Source organism: Capricornis sumatraensis, chromosome 4 (genome assembly GCF_032405125.1).
Source record: "Capricornis sumatraensis isolate serow.1 chromosome 4, serow.2, whole genome shotgun sequence".
Classification (NCBI taxonomy): Eukaryota; Metazoa; Chordata; class Mammalia; order Artiodactyla; family Bovidae; genus Capricornis; species Capricornis sumatraensis.
The window spans coordinates 7,936,381-7,957,407 of NC_091072.1; the positions used below are offsets into that span (position 1 = coordinate 7,936,381).

General features: G+C 44.7%; 2 protein-coding genes across 3 annotated transcripts in view; one reads left to right on the top strand and one right to left on the bottom strand.

The window, feature by feature from the left end:
- HOOK3 (hook microtubule tethering protein 3) overlaps window positions 1-5,097 on the bottom strand; it is an 80,053-nt gene extending 74,956 nt beyond the window's left edge. Inside the window, exon 1 of the mRNA XM_068971016.1 lies at window positions 5,041-5,097. Coding sequence (XP_068827117.1) covers window positions 5,041-5,097 — 57 coding nt within the window. The remainder of the gene's footprint in view (window positions 1-5,040) is intronic.
- A 265-nt stretch (window positions 5,098-5,362) lies between these two features.
- RNF170 (ring finger protein 170) overlaps window positions 5,363-21,027 on the top strand; it is a 32,115-nt gene continuing 16,450 nt past the window's right edge. For both annotated transcript variants that reach the window (XM_068970573.1, XM_068970574.1), the window contains exons 1-2: window positions 5,363-5,471; window positions 11,745-11,888. In XM_068970573.1, the coding sequence (XP_068826674.1) occupies window positions 11,752-11,888 (137 nt within the window). In that variant the 5' untranslated portion in view covers window positions 5,363-5,471; window positions 11,745-11,751. The remainder of the gene's footprint in view (window positions 5,472-11,744; window positions 11,889-21,027) is intronic.

Below are 21,027 nucleotides of genomic sequence, written 5' to 3' on the forward strand. Positions count from 1 at the left end.
ATTGGGAAGTTGGAGAGGACTGGGAGTCTATTTTTAACAAGTTCATCAAATAATCTTCTATGCTAGAGCACCGGTTTGGCAGGTGGAGCCCTCTGATCCAAAGTGTTACCAAATGCAAAGGACGAAAGATCAGAAAACTGCCACTGGGCAATCAGAAGAAAAAAACTCAATAAAGCAGGCAATTCAATAATGCAAGTAATTTACTTGTAAGTCTGTATCTGTTTCTCTCCTGGGACTTAAAACTATTTTCATTTTGATTTTTTAAATGTGGCATCCAAAAAATTATTTTCTGAGTTGGCTCTTTAGGTTTTTTAGCTGCTCGTGAAGGTGTCCATCTCTGCCTTGAGATAAAATAGTGCAGGTCCCAGACAGACTCTCTCTGTGGAATTCCCTTCAGAGGCGATAAAAATGTTCTTGGAATTAGACAGCAGTGATGGTTGCACAATCTGTGATCACACCACAGAGCACTGAATTGTGCACCTCAAAAGAACTTTGTGGTATGGGTATTTTAATTTAAAAAAAAACAAAACAAAACTGTCACCTACCAGTTCTCGTAAACTCTTGAGTTAACATCTGCAGGGTGTTTCAGGATAGTAATAGACTAAAATTTAAAGGTAATTGCAGTCAACCACATTAGGGCATGAAACTCTGCCTCAAGGGTCATAACCTCTCTTTTAATTCCAAGAAGCTCTATTAACACCAACTGGAGCTCCACCTCACCACCCCCACAAAATCATGAGAAGGGGAAAGCTCGAGCTCACCTGGAATGACTGTCTCCACAGCAGTGATTCTCAACCGGGGGAGATCTTGCTCCCTATGAGAAACTGCTAGTTGTAACAACTGAGTGGGAGCTATTGGTATCCAGGAGGTACACACCAGGGATGCTACTATTAAACCTCCTACAGGAAGCACAGGGCAGTGCCCACAACGAATGTGATCCAGTCCCGACCGGCCACAATGCTAAGGCTAACAAACCCTGCTCTGGAGCAGTGGTTCTCAGCGTGGGGGCTCAGGTCACTAACAGCACCACCTGGAAACCTGTTGGAAATGCAGAGTAGCAGATCCTAGCCCAGCCCTCCCGAATTACAGGCTCTGGAATCCAGACCAGGCAACCAGTAGTTCCACAAGCCCTGCAATTACGTTGATCCATACTAAATGCATAGGAAACACTTCTCAGTGTCACCCTGAATATAATCTGAACACAGGTGAAGTTCCTCGTTCAAAGTTACCCACAGTTAGTATGCAACCAAGTCAGGATTTGAAGCCAGGTGGTCAAATTTCAGAACCTATACTCTAAACAGGTTAAACTGGCCCTCTACTTAGGAAGAAAGAAAATAAGAAAGTTAAAGCTTTTAAAAACTATGTCTTTTTGTACATTTGACTCCTTTATTCCTCCAGTAGAGGACACCAATGGTAAGTAGAACAGAGTTAGAAGGGCAGAGAGAGTGGAATGGGGGAGAGATCACCACAGAAACACACCCTTCCTAACTGTAAGCACCAGTGCGCTGTTTCACAGGCCACTGCATACAAAAATTCACAAGGGTGTGTGGATGTCACTGTGTGGGGATGGTTCCTGCTCCACTTAGCTTCCTGCCATTAATTGGGGACATTCCTGACTCTTTCTAGTTTCTCAGTCTCTTAACCCTAGGAAAGAGCAACAGTTTCCTGCACTGGTTGAGAAAGGAGGCCTGACAGGTGTACCAGGTAGGGCAGACTTTTTCTAACAGGTAAGAGTGCATTTTGACTCAGAGGGTGGGGAGACAGGGAGAGTGGAAATTTTCCAGCACGTCCTGCTGAACTTGCTTGGTGCATCCACTTTGATTTGGAATTTAAGCTTCAACTATTTTTCCTAGGTAGGATGATACTTTGTCTCTTAACAAACATTGCTCTTTCAACAAAAATGTGGAACGTATGGTTCTGGGACTAACCTCTCTGATACAACAGTGAATTTAGCCAGCATTTGGGGCAATCAGACGTCCCACAGAATTGAATTCTGTACAGGTGGCTACAGTTATCATTTCAAGTGCCTTGATGCTATTCAGTTCAGTTCAGTCGCTCAGTCGTGTCTGACTCTTTGCGACCCCATGAATCGCAGCACGCCAGGCCTCCCCGTCCATCACCAACTCCCGGAGTTCACTCAAACTCACGTCCATCGAGTCAGTGATGCCATCCAGCCATCTCATCCTCTGTCATATCCCTCCCAGCATCAGAGTCTTTTCCAATGAGTCAACTCTTCGCGTGAGGTGGCCAAAGTACTGGAGTTTCAGCCTCAGCATCAATCCTTCCAATGAACACCCAGGAGTGATCTCCTTCAAGATGGACTGGCTGGATCTCCTTGCAGTCCAAGGGACTCTCAAGAGTCTTCTCCAACACCACAGTTCAAAAGCATCAATTCTTCGGCACTCAGCTTTCTTCACAGTCCAACTCTCACATCCACACATGACCACTGGAAAAACCATAGCCTTGACTAGATGGACCTTTGTTGGCAAAGTAATGTCTCTGCTTTTGAATATGCTGTCTAGGTTGGCCATAACTTTCCCTCCAAGGAGTAAGCATATTTTAATTTCATGGCTGCAATCACCATCTGCAGTGATTTTGCAGCCCCCCAAAATAAAGTCTGACACTGTTTCCACTGTTTCCCCATCTATTTCCCATGAAGTGATGGGACCAGATGCCATGATCTTAGTTTTCTGCATTAGTTCAACTATTTCTGGTGGAAGAACTTCTAATATGTACTATATACCTCTAGTCTCAACCTAAATGCTGTGGAGTGAAAATAAGCTCTTATTTGATATTCGGGACCATAATTACAATCTTCAGCGATTGAATGTGGAGGCTGTAGCCATATATGAAGCTCAAGGACTGAATGACCTAGGCTGAACTTCCAGCTTCTCGGGTCTTCTGTGTCACTGACAACAACCGCCCGCATCTTGCTGAGCGGGGCAGTTACCTTTCCACCTGCTGTGCGCAGAGCAATTGCACAACCAGGTTGGCTAGAACTTCATACAAAATGGAGCAAATTATTTCAAATGTGGGGGGCGGTCTTTTCCAGGGAATGTACAGTATACATTTTCTTTCCTCACTTTTCATTTTGGAATTGTCTTTGGCATTAATCCGGCCTTCAGATAGGAGGGGAGCTACTGGAGTAAATGCACATTTTCAGCTACTTCAGACATTTTGCACATTTGTAATAACAACTAGAAGAACAAACCCAGCGTTTAAAACTCAACTTTACTTGGAAAGGATTCAACCGTACAATGTGTTCAAATGTTTCCAAGTCTTAGAATTGATTATCTTTGTTTGGACTCTGCCCTCCAGTTTTGTCATTGATAATCTCTTATCTTCCCTCTAGAAACTTTCCTTGATGAGCCTTCCAGTGAAATTTCAAAAAGGCTGTTTTCTACAAAGCCGGATCCGTTGACCACTCTGTGGAGCTGATCACCTTGATGATCTGTTTTCTTAACAACTTATCAGATTTTAAACAGATGCTGCCATGATGTACCCCTTCAAACTTCTCTCTGTGGTTCTTCCTCTGTTACTTTTATTAGCACTTCTCACCCAAATCACTGCACTGGTCACCGCCTCTTGGCAGATGCCCTTCAAACACACCTCTTCTCCCTGACTTGTCTTTCCAAACTTTAAACAATGTAGCCCTACTTCAGATTTAATCCCTTTCTTCATCTTTGCCCTCTTGGCCTTTTTCTTTCTAGCACTGAAGGAGGTACAGACCAAAAATGCTCATTTTCAGATACTCTACCTTCTGTTTACAACCTCTGCCAAATCCAGTCCTGCCACAAAATCAAAGAATGTGGTGATTCTTTCCTTTATCTCTGTCCTCCCAGTCAAACTCTGGCCACATTACACACTTTATCAGCTTTGTCTTTGCCCTAAAATACGGCCGTGAAACCCATTTCCCCACGTGAAGTTGCGCCTCACTCTACCTGTAAGCTGTGTGTGAACTATATACTACTGCAAACAATTTGAAATTCCAAGAATGGCCTCATGCAAAAGTCAATGAACAGACCCCTCTATCATGGTACATACTGTTTCAGAAAACACAACTTGATCTGTGACGAAAGACAAATTATGACAACCTCAGACGATTTTCACTACATTTGTTACAACCAGCCTGGGGCAGTGCTCCAGTAATCCTTCCGCTCAAAGGTCCCCACGTAGGAGACTCAAGTCCACAATCCAAGCTGGTCACCCAAGGCACTGCTAAATATAATCCGTTTGGCATCTGTTTCTTACCTTGAGCATTAATACATATGCTGTAGTCACCTCCATAAATATGTTAGTGCTTCTTCTAAAAGTGATACTGAAAGTGATAGTTAACGTTTTTTAGCAGTGAGTGAAATAAAATCTCCCCAAAAGAAGCACCGGGTTTATCCCGTGGCTCTGCAGATACACACACACACGCACGCACGCACAACCCAGGTACTGACACCACACTCAAGAGAAACACACAAGCTTGGGTGTTAATGTTCTGCTGTAGAAAAGGCTGCTACAGGCACGGTTTTTGGCTTGAGAACGGAACACCTTTACAGGCACATGTAAGAATTTTCATCAACATTTAATAATTGAAAATTGAGAATGCCACAGCGTGGCGCTCACCCCCACCCCTCCGCAAATGTCGACTCCCACTACTGACGCCCGGATCCCCCAGCCTTGCGGATTTATTTCCATCCCAAGCACCTTCCCCCCGGCACCTCTCCCTTCCTCCCGGATGCCCGGAATGGGCCTCCGTGGAAGCCCCCCTGCCCGCCTCCCCGCGCGGCTCCCCCCGCCCCGCCCCGCCCCGCCCGGGGCTGCGCCGTCCTGCCAGCGTGACAACAAAGGCGGGAGCTTCGGGCCGGGGTCCCGGGAGCCCCCCCACCCCCCGACCCCGCGGCGGGCCCCGGCCTCCGCCCAGCACCGGGGGCCCCGCGCCCCGGATGTGACGGCAGCGCCGGCCGGGCGCGGGGTGGGGGGGTGGGGGACCCCGGGACGGCGGCCTGGCGGAGGTCGGGGACCCCCATCCAGAGCGCGTCGCCCACCTACCCAAGTGAGGAGGCTCTCGCACAGCTCCGCCCGCTCCAGGGTCTCCACGTTGAACATCTTCCCGCCGCGGCTCCGGCCGCCCCGCCCCGCCTGAAGGCCCGCGGCGCGGCCCGGGCTGCGTCCTCCGCGCGGCCGCCGACTCCGCCCGGCGCTGGAGGCCGCCGCGGCTCCCGCAGCGTCACCGGCGCGCCGCCGCCGCCTCGCCCGGCCCCCGCCCCGCCCGCCGGCCCGCGCCGCGCACAGCCCAGCCCGCCGGCCGCCCCTGCGCACGGAAGCGCGCAGCGCGCGTGCGCCGCGCCCGCGCCCGGGCCCGCGGAAGGAGGAGGAGGCGGGGGCCGCGGCCAGTGGTGCCCGCGGGGGCGGCGGGCGGCCCCGGAAACACTCCGCGCCTCGGTCGCCGGGAGCTGCGAGGCGTCCCCGGCGCTGCAGAGGTACGCGCGGCTGAGCGCCGGCGGGGCCCCGGGCCCGGGCGGGACGGCGGGCGGCCCCGGGCGCCCGCGCCGGACGGCCGACGTGGCGAGCTCGGGGCGCGCGGACCTCGCGGCCCGGGGAGGCGGGGGACTTGGGGGCCGGCGGGGGCGGCGGGGAGGGTGGTGCCGCTGGTCCCCCCCACCCCCCCCGGAGCACCGCGGCCTGGCCCTCCTTGCCCAGTGGCCAGGGGACTGGCCTTCACCCCCACCCCCCCGCCCCGTTCCAGAGCATGCACCCTCTGCAGCGTTACCGATGAATCATTAGGCGAGGCGTGTGCAGGAAAGTGCACACACAGTGCGTGCCTGAAGACTAGTTAGTAATAAACAGGCAGGTGAAAAAACAGCATTGCCTCCCCCACCTCCTGTTCCCTTTCTGAGCACCTTCCCTCCTCCGTCCACTGACTTCTGTGATACTCACTTTCTTACTTTTCCTTATAGCTTTCCCACCGGCGTCTGCATGCCTAGACCACGCCGTTTTTACTCTGCCTGCTTTTGAACTTCTGCGAAATTGTGTGTGTCATTTCGTGGCTTTCAATTCCTAGTAAGTTTGTGTAGATCCATAGATAGTTTTCACTGTTGTCTAGTACTCCGCTGTATGAATATAACTGTCTGTCCATGCTACTGTCGATGGGCAAATTTTGCTTTTCTAGTTTGCGGCTAAGAACAATACTCTAACATTCTTATCTCTATAGACTGGTGCCACGTGTAAGTTTTTTGGGGGAATAGATGCCTTTGACGGAGAAGGCAATGGCAACTGACTCCAGTACTCTTGCCTGGAAAATCCTATGGACGGAGGAGCCTCTTAGGCTGCAGTCCATGGGGTCACAAAGAGTCCCGCACGACTGAGCGACTTCACTTTCACTTTTCACTTTCCTGCATTGGAGAAGGAAATGGCAACCCACTCCAGTATTCTTGCCTGGAGAATCCCAGGGACAGAGGAGCCTAGTGGGCTGCCATCTACGGGGTCGCACAGAGTCGGACATGACGGAAGCGACTTAGCAGCAGTAGCAGCAGATGCCTTTGAATCCTAGAATTTTTGAGGTATAGGGTATGCATAACTTTACTGCATGATGCCAGACTTTTATTTGTGGTGCAGCAAAATTAGCTTCCCAGCACACACCTTTCTTTGGTTTGCAGTTCCTGGAGCCCCCTTTTCCCATTAAGACTAGGTTTTGGAGCCCCCTTTATCCATTAAGACTAGGTTTTGTCATAGAGCTTTCAGAACTGCCAAGACACCATTGAGTTTGTTTGTTTGTTTGTTTTCCATATATGTGTATTTGGCTGCATCAGGTTTTCGCTGCAGCACAGGGAATCTTGTTGAGGCAAGCAGGATCTCTAGTTATGGCACGTGTGCTCAATAGTTTGTGTTAGTTGCCCTGTGGCCTGTAGGGTCTTAGTTCCCTGACCGGGGATTGAACCAGCGTCCCCTGTACTGCAAGGCAAATTCTTAATTAGTGGACCACCAGGGAAGTCCCAGCATTGAGTTTTCAGTGATGCTTTTCAGAGTACCAGTTATCAGATTTTTCATTTTGTGAATGTAGAAAATCTTACCGGAAGTCTTCTCAGCGGCCTTTTAAATATTCTCCCCTACAGCATTTTATTTTAAAGGCAGAGAAACCTTTAGAAGTATAAAATGTACCTCATCTGCCCTTGTTTCCTCTGTTGGTGCCTCTGGACCTTTGTGGAACCAGAGTTTCTAATTTCTGAGCTAGGTTATTTCTGTAGGCTCCCTGGCGCTTTTAAGTGACCGTTTGCCTTGTTAGGCAAGTGAAGTCAGCAAGTCGGTCTGCCCTCCCATGCAGCCGATTCTTGGAATGTGGATCCTTTCTGGAAGGCCTGTCCCGTGTGAGCATCTTTGCTCCACCTGCTCCCTTTCTCAGGCCTTTGACCTCGGCCTCCCAGGTCTCAGGTTTGAGGGCTCACCCACAATGCCCTTCTATGTGATATGTTCTTGAGCTTTCCATTCGGTAGCTGCAGTTCCCCTCCATGAAGGAAATCGTATTAAAAACTTCTTGCATGTGAGTAGTTGTCTGCAAAAGCCGTGTTTCTACATGAATTTGGGTAAAAAGACATTGAGTTTTCTCCTTTGAAGTTATGAAATTTCCTACACTTCCTCTGTTTGTCTGTGCTGGTTTTTTTCCTGAAAGCTTTGGAAAAGACCAAAGGGAAGCGAGTGGGACTTGTCTTAGCTCTCTCCTTTCTCTGGTTACTTGGAAGTTAGTTCTCATCTGCAGCTGTTTTATCAGCTTCACGTAAACACGGTGGTGTCCTTCGTGGCAATGTGCCAAGTTTATCCAGTCCTCCCAAGAAATACATACTTAGAGCTCTGATTAAAGAGGGCTTGGATGCTACTTAATGCAGTTGCGGGGAAGGCGTGGCTAAGTTTTATCATGGTTCCCTGGACTCCTTGAAGATGGTTAATAATAGTAATCAAAGTATCGTAGCTTCCGTTTATTGAGAGCCTGCCAACATGCCACATGTTTTTCCTTTATTATCTCATCAACTCCACAAAACAAGGGGGTTTTTTTTTGCCAAAAAAGTTCAACATAGTTTGCTAATTTTATGTATTTTATTTACGAGGAAGCTGAGACCCAGATTTTGCACGAGTACGTAGTTGTCTGACTGCAAAACTCGTTCTTCTTCAATATATTAAGCTACTCGATAAGACTTGGCCAGCTAAGCAGTAATGAAGCCAGTGCGGAAATCAGTTCCTCTTCTATCAGTTATCAACACCATTCCCAAGATCAATGTGTTTTGTTTCTGTAAATCTCAAATAGTTAAAGACAGGGTACTAATTGCTTATTTTCATTTAAAGGCTCCTATGAAATAGATAAGATACTATGTTTTATAAATTTCATACCCTTTCCTTGGGGTTTCAAGTAAGTGGTGCGTTCAGTGCATTTAGTGTGAGGCCCTGTAGTGCCTGTCACTGAGGTCTTCAGAAGGTGCCCACCTGGAAACCAGCAGTCTCTAAGGTGCTTGGTAGGAATGGTAGACGTCTTAAATCTTTGTGCACTTAAGCCTAATTTTCATCCCTGAAGGGAGGAAGCAGGCGCTGGCCTTTGTGTTTATTGTTAAAGTAATACATCCTGGAAAAGAATTCAAACTGTAGAATTTTATCCTGGGAAAGATACGAATCTGGCTCTCCCAGGCCAGCTGCCCACTTGTAAGCGTTTTAACCTTTGCTATTTACCTTTCCTGCCTCTTATTGATTTTTTTTAATTCCAAAAACCTCTGAATCAGAGGAATGTGGTGGTAAAAGGAAATTAAGAAATCCTCAAATCCTAGCCTTTTCCTTTTGCAGAAAAAGAGCGGTCCTGAGAGATTTAAGTGACAGCAGAATCAGAGGCGAACTCTGGGCCTCCAGGCCTCCCCACGGTGCCTGGGGTTGAGCTGAGAACCCATGCCCTAGGTCACAATCAGCAGCACCATTTTGTCTCATGCCAGTAGAACCTGGAGGACTGGAGTTCAGGTTGACATTGGAACTCATTTTCAAGTCATCTCTTCAAGTAGATGATTTCTTTTTATTGTTTATCCCCTGTAGTCTTAGGTGGGCCTCTTTCCAAACTGAAGTGGTGGTATCAATACCTCATTTCTGAGCCATTAACTCCTACAGGTCCTTTTTTGACTTTGATGATAAGAGAGACTGCTGGCGGAAGTTAACTATTGAAACCCCCAACAAGCCAATCAGACACCGTTAGCAGTTGTCCGTGTGAGGGCTGGGGTTTCCGCATGACAGGGAAAGGCAGCCGAAAGGGCCACAGGTTCCTCTGTGAAACTTCCCAGCTGTCTCTGCCCTTCCCACCGTCTCTCAGCCCAGGCACCTTCTTCAGTGACACTAGAATTTGTGGAAATAAAAAGTGACTCTTCGTTTCAACAACATTGGACACTTTTGGTATAAGATGGTGCAAATAACTTTACAGGATCCTGCAACACGCAAAGTATCCTGGATTTCTGAGCTCTCGGAAATGTGAAGAAAGCAGTATCTTAAGGGTGTCCTTGGTAGAAGGCATGTATTTATTCAGTAGAGTGTGTGCATATATATACATTTTTTATTGAACTGTAGTTGATTTGCAATGTTTCATTAATTTCAGGGGTACAGCAGAGAGATTCAGTTATAGGGAAGAGTGGGATGAGTTGGGAGATTGGGCTTGACATACATACACTGCCGTGTGTAAAACAGCTAGTGGCAAACCTGCTGTATAGCACAGCTGATCCCAGGGCTTTGTGATGACCTAGAGGAGGGAGATGGGGGCGGGGGGAGGGGAGGGAGGCTCAAGAGGGAAAGAGGGAGGGGGTATAGGTATACTTACAGCTGAGTCACATCATTGTACAGCAGAAACTGACACAGCATTATAAAGCAGCATACTCCAATAAAAAGAATACATAGTGTGTGTGTGTACATATATACACACAAATATATATGTATAGTATATACAGTAGAATTTAGTCACATTATCACTGATTACACCTGGAAGAACACAGAAACAAATGCAACCTGTATATTTTTTTTTAAGTACAAAGTAATAAACTCTCTACATGTACAGCATATGAGGGAATCCTTGCAACCTGATTGAGTAATTAGAGGCTGGGAATCTTGATGTGGGATAACATTTGCTTATCTCTGAGCAGATGTGAGTCATCCTCACTGCCCTTAGGACTTCTGACACGGCCCAGCATCTCAATTTAAACAGAGGCAACCTGACCATAATAAAAATCTAAATTGTCCGCATACTTTTCCCGAGATTGTTGGAGGCTGTTTTCTTCAGTTGGCTGTTTATCTGAGTGTTCTTTTGAATAAAATCCTGAGGTGAAAACTCCTTCTCTGAGTTCATGGTGTGTGCTTTCATTAAGGATACTCAAAACCTGTCATTAGAAAGTTCCTGATGCATCAGGCCATTACTATGTGTAAAGCCGATGAAAGCCGTCTTTGATCTGTTTGTTTGCTTAAGTTTCTTCCATGAGAGGTCATTCATTTTCTTACTAGTTTTTCAGGTCCTTTTCTAAAGTGTTAAGAGTTTCACAAAGTTTCCTTTGAACAGAAACTCACCTGATTAACGATGACATTGAATAAAAGCTATTTTCAAGACAGTACATTATACAAATAGAGGATTTTATTTATAAATAGTTGTATATATGTCATTGAATATTTATTGCCTTTATTTCCCTTTAGGTGTCTTATAAGATTTTAAGTAACTTCATTGTTTTCTCATCTGAAAGAAATAGGAATTACCTGTGATAATTTGGACTCTGATGTGGTCTGGCTAATTTCCCTCATACTTAACAGAAATCGGGTATTATTTTCCTCCAGTTGAGTGATAACTTTCTCAACTGGGAAGGATCCTTTCATATGTTCCCTTATGTTTTCATAAGTAAATTCATCCTGAGAGTCATTCTGACTTCCAAGCAATTCACAGAATTCTGAACCATAAGCTGAGCTTAGTCCCAGGTGAGACCAATAGTTTTCCAAGCACCAGAATTTTTATTAATTCAAGCAGTCTCAGGATAGCTATAAAAGGTCATATGTTCTATGGTCTTTTTAACTTTTCAAATTACTAACACCGTAAGTAAGGTAAGTCGCTCCTGTTTATTAGGTCCTGCTGTGTACAGGACAGCGTGCCAGGTAATGCAGGAATGTTTGCAGAAGCAGACTGTCTTTCCTCCCCTGTCCGTGCATGGCACATTCCATGATGCACATTCAGTGGTGTGAGAGACAGGATGGGGTGTGATCTATGGGGAATGCATGTGGTGTGCAGGAGTAAGCAAAGAGCCTCTAGGCATGAGGAATGTCTTTTATCCCTTAACAGTTTTATTTTTTATTTTTGTCTGTGCTGGGCCTTCATTGCTGTGTGCGGGCTTTCTCTGGTGGCAGCAAGTAGGGGCTACTCTCTCGTTGCAGAGCACGGGCCCTAGGCTCGCAGGCTCAGTAGTTGTGGCTCAGCGGACTTAGTCGCCCTGAGGCGGGTGGGATCTTCCCAGATCAAAGATCAGACCCCTGTCCCCTGCGTTGGCAGGCAGATTTTTAACCAGTAGACCAGCAGGGAAGTCCTATTCTTTAATAATTAAAAAAAAAAAAAAACCTCATTGCTGGAGTTATCCTCTAATGCAACCTACTGCAAGTGGGCACTAAAAATAACTATATCAGAGGTCAGCTACATTTGTGTTGTTTTTAATGGATATATTTCATTTTCACTGTACTGTTTGTAATCTTCGTCTTGTTTCTTTTCCTTTTAGACCTGGAATGGCCAGATATCAAGGTGAAGTTCAAAGTTTGAAACTGGATGATGATTCAGTCATAGAAGGAGTAAGTGACCAAGTACTTGCGGCGGTTGTGGTCAGTTTCGCTTTGGTTGCTACCCTGGTATATGCACTTTTCAGGTGAGACTAAAGGACAAAAGAATTGAAATAATGCATAATTCCAAGGGCAACTGACTTGCTGACTGTGCCTAGTAATGTTTAATACTTAATGTGAAAAGGATGTACTAGACTTCAGCGACTGTGAATATGTATTAAGGTATTTTATTTTCCTGCCATCAACGTTTTCCAGTCAAAAAAAAAAATTTAAATTTGTCATCCATATTTTGAATGAAATGTTAATATTTTCTGTTGGACTGTCACAGTTTTAACCTGTAATTTTCATAATTGAATTCATCAACTTGCAGCTGATAATAATAGGCGCAAATATATTTTCATGTTTAAATGAAAAAACCTGGGGCCAAAAAATACCTTGGACAATGTAGAGGGACTTAAAATTAGAATTAAAGTTACTGCTGTAGAATCAGGAATAATACTTAAAGATCTCAGATGTCTATATGCCAGTACGGAGACAAGGTAATAAACGAGAAATGTAAATACTGACAAATAGAGGTTCATTTCATATGTATCACTGAAAACAGAAATGAGCAAAAATGTATAAAATAGAAGAGATTAATTCCAAAAACTACAGATCTTTTCGTTTCTTATAAAAATTAAGAAAGGATTATTGAACAGGGTGTGAGCATTCTCTTCTACTTCCGCATGGTTAGTTTCTGAGTTAGGGTGACATTATGTTGGTTTCAGTAGAACACTTACACGGTACTTGGCGACACATTTGTGGGCATAGTGGGGAAAAGATGACCAGATGATAGCGGATTTACTATCTGCTGAGTTTATAACTGATTGACAGGTCATTCCCAGGAGTACTGACTAATGTTTTAATATAAACCAAAAAAGGACACTGAATTTCTGTAGGGCTCTGACCTTTGAGCTTGTTCTACTCATCTCTATTAGCAAGTGGGTTGAAGAAGAAAACAGAAGTGCATTTATTAGATCGTTCATTGAGAAGGATAGCTGATACACTGATAAAACAGAATCAAGATTCAAAAATGGGTCATCCTATACCTCTGTGGTAGGCTGGTTTTTGACAGTGGCACCAACACCTTTCAGTAGGGAAAGAGTTCAACAAATGATGTTGGGACAAGGTTCAGTTCAGTTCAGTCGCTCAGTCGTGTCTGACGACTCTTTGCCACCCCATGAATTGCAGCACTCCAGGCCTCCCTGTCCATCACCAGCTCCCGGAGTTCACTCAAACTCACGTCCATCGAGTCAGTGATGCCATCCAGCCATCTCATCCTCTGTCGTATCCCTCCCAGCATCAGAGTCTTTTCCAATGAGTCAACTCTTTGCATGAGGTGGCCAAAGTACTGGAGCTTCAGCTTTAGCATCATTCCTTCCAAAGAAATCCCAGGACTGATCTCCTTTAGAATGGACTGGTTGGATCTCCTTGCAGTCCAAGGGACTCTCAAGTCTTCTTTAACACCACAGTTCAAAAGCATCAATTCTTTGGCGCTCAGCTTTCTTCACAGTCCAACTCTCACATCCATACATGACCACAGGAAAAACCATAGCCTTGACTAGACGGACCTTTGTTGGCAAGGTTACCTACATGCAAAAGAATAAAGTTGACTATATCATATACACAGATTAACTCAAGATGAATCAAAGATTTAAATGTAAGAGCTAAAACTATAAAACTCTAGGAGTAAATCATGGAGATTCTTAGATATGATGCCACAGGCATGATCAACAAAAGAAAATAGATAAATTGGAATTCATCAAAAGTAACAACTTTTTTTTGCTTCAAAGACCGTCATCAAGACAATGAAAAGTCAGTTCACTGAATGGGAGAAAATTCAGATCACATATCTGATCTAAAATATTTCAGACATAGGCCCTTATGTCTGAATATGTAGAGAACTCAAAACTCGCTAACAAAAAGACAAATAACACAGTTAATAAATGGGCAAAGGATCAGAATAGGCATTCCTCCAAAGATGTATAAACGGCCAACAAGTATGTAAACACATGCCTGACATCGTTAGTCATTCAGGGAAATGCAAACGAAACCACAGTAAGATACAGCTTCACACCCACTTCACTGGGATGGCTGGGTTCAAAAAGTCAAATAATAATGATTGTTGGGGATGTGGGGAAATTGGAACCCTCATACACTGGTAGTGCAGGCACTTTGGAAAGCCATCGGTTCCTCAAATGACTAAACACAGTGTTGCCGTGTGTCCTAGCAGTTTCACTCCCATGAATATGTACAGTGAGAAATGAAAGCATATCTCCATGTAAAAATGCCTACAGGAGTGTTTACAGCAGGATTGTTCCTAATATCCAAAAGGTGGAAACAGATGACTGGATCCATCAGCAGGAAAATGGATAAACAAAACGTGGTAGGTCCATGCAAAGGAATATCGTTCAGCTATGAAAAGAAATGGCACACTGATGTATGCATGCTGCCTTATGGAGGAAAGTTGAAAACACTGCGCTAAGGGACATAAGCCAGACACAAAAGGCTGTGTGTTGGAGTCTGTTGGTGTGTCCACAATAGGAGAATCTGCAGGGACAGAAAGTAGATTCGTGGTAGATTGTAGATTCTAGAGGGACTAGAGGGGAAGGTGGAGGTGTAGGGAGTGACAGCTGAATGTTTCTTTTTGAAGTGATGAAAGTATTCTAAAATTGACTGTGGTGATTAATTGTATCTCAATAAAGCTGCTTTTAAAATGAGTTGTGGCTAGGTAAATTCCAAAAAAAATTTGTTCCTTACCTATTAAGAGTGGGGTATAGATACGAATTTATCGTCATTTGAAAGTATCCATGGTAAACTGTTGAGGAGAAGGCAACGGCACCCTGCTCCAGTCCTCTTGCCTGGAAAATCCCAGGGACGGAGGAGCCTGGTGGGCTGCAGTCCGTGGGGTTGCTCAGAGTCAGGACTGAGCGACTTCACTTTCACTTTTCATCTTCATGCACTGGAGAAGGAAATGGCAGCCACTCCAGTGTTCTAGCCTGGAGAATCCCAGGGACGGGGGAGCCTGGTGGGCTGCCATCTGTGGGGTCGTACAGAGTCGGACATGACTGAAGCAACTTAGCAGCAGTAGCAGCAGCAGCATGATAAGTTGTTGAGTGAGAATTAAGTGAAAGACACCTCACAAAACCATAGGTCAAGTAGCCCATTTTGTTTTAAAGATGGATTTTTATAAATTAATTTTATTGAAAAATAGTTTTATTTTTTTAATTTCTCTACTAGGGATAATTATTACTTTTAAGTAAAAGTTATTTCCTCACAGGCTGCGATGATGGGAAACACAAAATAAGTTTCTATTAGTAAGGCAGTCGTATATTGTAGATGCCAAAAGCTTACCAGCATTAGAGTGTGTTAATCAGAATAATCAGATAAAGTTCGCATATAGATTATATTAAGCTTGGGTCAAGCATTTTAAACTGGAAAAGATTCAGGAGAGGTTATCAAAATGGCCAAAGCTACGGAAACAAACCATATAAAGATGCCTGAAAGAACTGGGGATATCTCGCTTAGGGGAAAGACTGTAGGATGTGCAGGCTTTACATATGGCAAGGGTGTGTTTTGTTGAAGAAGAGAAAGATTTATTCTGTGTAGCTTCACGGGCTGCACTGGGGTGTCCAGGAAAGACCTGTGGACATTTCCTGCTTCTGCAGTGAAGGGACCTGTTCCTCCGGTCTGTGTCTTCTGTGTCTTCTCATTCTTACACCGAACTCTTTACTTCTGGTCACCAAATGTATGTGGCTTTTCCCCTGCCAAGCAGTTCTTCTTGACACCATCTGGGTGTCCCACAGTTTAACTCAGTTCTGACTCTGTCTGCCTGGAGACACTGTCAGGTCATCGGACAGGATAGGGGCTCCATCCCACCACACTGCAGATGCCAACAGCCAGTAATAGGTCCCCAGGTTACCCACAACCTCTGTCTGATTCCTGTCCCCAGGTTCTCCACCAGAAATCGGAGACTCTCATAACCCCCGCCTCAGGTTCGATTACCTTGCCAGAGCAGCTCACAGAAGTCGGGGAAGCAGTGGGCTTACCAGTTTATTAAGGGGTGTGATGAAGGATACAGATACTCAGACGGGTGACGAGGTGCACTGGGCAAGGCCTGGGGGGCGGTCCTGAGTGCAGGAGCCTCTTTCCCTGTGGGGTTGGGGTGTGGGGTCATCCCCCTCCTGGGGTGGACGTGTTCACCTGCATGAAGCTCTCCAGGGATTTTTGTGGAGGCATCTTCATGTAGACGCGATCCGTTATTAACTCTGTTTCTGGGCCCTCTCCTCTTTCTGGAGAATGGGGCCAGGAGTCAGGGGGTGGGGGACACTGAAAATTCCAACCTTCTAATCCTGTCCTTGTTGTTCTGGTGACCAGCCCTCATCCGGGTGCCCACCTAGAGTCACCTGCTGAGAACAAAAGATACTCCTGTCACCCAGGAATTTACAAGGGTTTCAGGAGCTCTGTGCCAGGGACCAGGGCAGAGACCAAATATTATGGAATACAGGGTGCTCCCAGTGTACTTCTCACTTAGGGATTTACAAGTGTTTCTGGAGGTCTGTGCCAGGGACCAGGGCAGAGACCAGTGTATGTACTTCCTGCTATATAGGGCCAGCAGGTGGGCATGAATGCCAAGGTTTCAGCTTAAGATACAACTTTCAAATAGCATAAGGTGCTCTCCCAGTGCGTGGTGCTGTATTGAACCTGTCACACGATTGGACTTGGTTAGGGAGGTCAGTTTAAGGTGCCGTCTGGCTCTTCAGATTCAAATTCAGTTCGCAGCTGTAATCCTGTCCCTTCCAACTGGAGTCACCAATAAGTTGGAGGAGAGGCAGCATGCATAGAATAAGAGTCGAACAAAGAAACCTTTTATCTGTTTTCTGTAATTTCTTGGATGTTTTTAATCATTATGATTCATTCTTTTGTCACATTGTAGTGAAATAGCCGTAACATAAAAGTCGTCATTTAAGTGCTCGTTGGCATTAAGAACGTTCACAGTGCTGTGTAACCATCACCACTGTCTATTTCTAGAGCTTTCTCACCATTCGAAACAGAAACTCTACCAGTTAAATAATAGCTCCCTGTTCCCCCTCTCCCAGTCCCTGGTAACCTTTATTCCACCTTCTGTCTCAAGATATTAGGCTAGTCTACATACCTCATAAACAGGAATTGGACCGTATTTTGCCCTTTTGTGTCTGGCTTATTTCTCTTAGTGTAATGCATTCTAGGTTCACCTATGTTGTATCATCCACCAGAATTTTATTCCTTTTTTATGGCCGAATAGTATTCCATGGCACGTGTATACTATATTTATTCATCTGTTGATGGATGTTTGGGCTGTTCCCACCTTCTGGGTGTTATGAATGGCACTCTGTGAACGAGGGGCTACAAGAAAGTGTTTGAGTCCCTGCTTTGGACTGGAATTGCTGGATCACACAGTAACGCTGTGTTTAACTTTTTGAGGAACATTTAATCTGCTTTTCACAGCAACTGCCACGTCTTACATTCCCCCCAGCCACGCCCGACCGCTCCAGCATCCCTGCATCCTGGCCAGCAGTCGATACTTTCTGTTTTTTTGATGGTCCTCCTCGTGGATGTGAATTGGTATCTCATTGTGGTTTTGGTTTGTGTTTCACTAATGACTAATGATGCTGGACATCATTTCATGTGCTTGTTGGCGATTTGTGTATCTTCTTTAGAGAAATGGTTTATTTCAGTCCTTCGTGCATATTTGAATTAGGTTGTTGGCTGTTTGGTGTTTGAGTCATGAGTTCTTTCTATATTCCATCTCAATCACTTATCAAATATATGACTTATTAATATTCTGTTTCATTCGATGGTTGTCCTTTTGGCCTCTTTTTTTACTTCTTCTTTCCCTTGGTTTACCATATTTATTTGTTTTGCTGTGCCGGGTCTTTGTCGCTGGTGCATGGGCTTCCTCTATTGTGGAGAGCAGGGGCTCCTCTCTAGTTTGGGTGCCCGGGCTTCTCGTGGAGCCCGGGCGTCAGGGCGTCAGTGGTTGCTGCCCCCGGCTCTGGACTGCGGGCTCAGTAGTTGCGGTGCGTGGACTTAGTTGCTCCGAGGCGTGTGGGATCTTCCCAGATCAGGGATTGAACCCATGTCTCCTGCATCGGCAGGAGGATTCTTTACCACCAAGCCTCCAGGGAAGCCCTGCTTTTATCCTCTTGATAGTGTTCCTTGATGCACAAAATTTTTTAAAATTTTGTTGAAGTCTAATTTATCTTTTTTTTTTTTTTTCCCCTCTTTTGTTGCCCGTGTTTTGGTGTCACGGTTAAGAAGTTATTGTTAAGTTCAAGGTCACAAAGATTTCCATCTGTTTTTTCTAAGATGTTTATAGTTTTAGCTCGTAAGTTTAGGGGCTAGATCCATTTTGAGTTAATTTTTGTATATGATATGAGGTAAGGGTCCAGAGTCATTCTTTTGCATGTGGATATCCAGTTTTTCCAACATCTTTTGTTGCAAAGGCTGTCCTTACTCCACTAAAGGGCCTCAGCATCCTTGTCAAAAGCCAATGAACCGTATATATCTAAGCGTTTCTCTCTGGTCTCTGTGGCCTGCTCCGTTGGTTTATACATTTGTCCTTGTTACCGGTACCCCATTGATTTTACTATAACTCTGCAACAAGTTTTGAAATCAGGAAGTGTTTTACAACTTCTTTTCCTCTCTTTCAAGATTATTTTGGCTCCTTGGAGTCCCTGGAGATACCGTGTAAATTTTAGGATGCGTTTTTCTATTTCTGCCAAGAATGCTGTTGGGATTTTGATAGAAGTGGCACTGAATCTGTAGCTAGGTCACTTCCTAGTATTGACATCTTAACAGTGTTGTCTTCCGGTCTGTGAACATGGGGTGTCTTCTTTAATATTTCTCAGCAGTGCTTTGTAGTTTAATTAATTTCTTTAAAAATATTTTCTATTTGTTCTTCCTTCTTAAGCCATTAATAATAGCTGCCATGTGTTGATGGACCAGAAGCCAGTGACAAGGGTCTGGTATGCAGCTTAACCCATGCTTGCATATCAGTAAACTTTGATTCCAGTTTCACTTCTTGACCCAGGCTTTGGGTATCATTGCTTTCCTCACCTGAGAGGTTCTTGGCTCCTTTCCAGGGCTGTGTGTAACTTAACTAGTTTGACTGTTTTGGTTTCTCGTTTCAAAGAACCTAGAAGGACCATAAATCGATGGGTAGATAAAACAACAGGTGTTCCTCTGTTCCATCATAGAGCCACTCACTTTGGCATCTCAGTTTAGACCTTCGTGTCAAATGCAATCATTTTCTCATCGCTAAGGTGATCATAGTATTAAAGAACAAAAATTCAGTCAGTTCATTTGAAGATCTAATTGGCTTTACTGAGCCATTCACGAATCAGGCAGCCTCTTGTCCAGCACGTAGAGAGGTGCCCTGAAGAGCTGTATGAAATGGAGGGGTTTCATAGGCAGGAGGAGGGTGGGGCAAGGAAGTTATTCGCAAAAGCAGGGATTATTTCAGGCCAGGACTACTACTTCTTCGGGAAGGAAGTGATAGGGGTCTTACCATTGCAGACCAGCTCCTTGGTGCTGCCCCAGAAACCCCAGGTTGGCTGATTCACGTCACCTGGGGAAGGTGGGCCAGGTGTGAAGTCTAGGTTTGGTGTCATGGGCTGTAGCACAAGTGGCAAATGACTAACCTGCAGTTTTCTCTACCGCAGTATGTTCCAGGTTTTCTACTCTAGCTCTCAGTCTATCTTGATCATCCCATTTTCTGGATTTTTGGTTCTGTACCCAAAGTTGCCAGTCACATTTAGTTACCTGAACTCACACCGCGATCAGAATCTTGGGCTGTTTTTTCTTATTCTTTGACTGCACCTTGACTTTCTAATATTCTATCAGATTTAAGAGTTTCAATATCTTTTATGGAAAGAAAGTAAAAGAAACATCTTCCAGTGACATGGGTTTTATATATATATAAATATTTATATTTATATATAATCACATTTGTATTTATATATCGTATATATCTATATAATAAATATATATAATATATAAATATATATAATATAAAATAATGGAGAAGGCAGTGGCACCCCACTCCAGTACTCTTGCCTGGAAAATCCCATGGACGGAGGAGCCTGGTAGGTTGCAGTCCATGGGGTCGCTCAGAGTCAGACACGACTGAGCGACTTCCCTTTCACTTTTCACTTTCATGCATTGGAGAAGGAAATGGCAACCCACTCCAGCGTTCTTGCCTGGCGGATCCCAGGGACAGGGGAGCCTAGTGGGCTGCTGTCTATGGGGTCGCACAGAGTTGGACATGACTGAAGCGACTTAGCATAGCATATATAATAAATATATATATATATATACACACTCTGAAACTCATGACTTTTTTTCAATGAAAGGAAATGAATGGTTCTGCAGTGTCAAAGAGTCAAGAATTTCCAGTTAGCTGTGTGTTTGAAAAAGTGAAAATGTTAGTTGCTCAGTCATGTTTGACTCTGCAGCCCCATGGACTGTAGCCCACCATGGGATCCTCTGTCCATGGGATTCTCCAGGCAAGAATTTCCAACCTAGGGATCCAGGCTGGGTTTCTTGCATTGCAGCCAGATTCTTTATCATCTGGACCACCAGGGAGGCCCATACTGGTGTGTAAATGAGACAGTTCCTAGCCTGTTCCTGGATAGGTTGTTTTTCCCACAGAGTAGGATCAGTTTCTTTCACTGATTCATTCATTCAATCATAAGAACATAACATTTAAAAATAAATAATCCACCAAAATTTAAGATGTTTAAACAGAGTTCAAGCAGTTTCATTACATTGATGTCAAGCTTCTGATTAGATATTTGACTTTAAATTGCTTTTTTGTCATCTCTGAAATAATGGTTATATTTTTTCAGCTTTCTTTTCTAAAATTTAAATGTTTTACTAAAAATTAAGTAACCATAGGATGGATATCTGTAATTTTTCTTATCCCATTGAAATGCTGTTCTAGGTGCTGGGGAATATTGATTCAGCCAGAGAGTAAAGGTCCTTCTACAGATTAACACCGACGCTGAGTGGACTTGAAATATTGCCATTAAAAGAGATTTAGGTTTAGAAAAAACTGCTACAGCCAAATGAAATTAAACCGATTCAGATGTAAATCTGCGCTTCCCACCCCCTGCAGCCTGAACTAGCGCTTCTGATTTTCAGTCC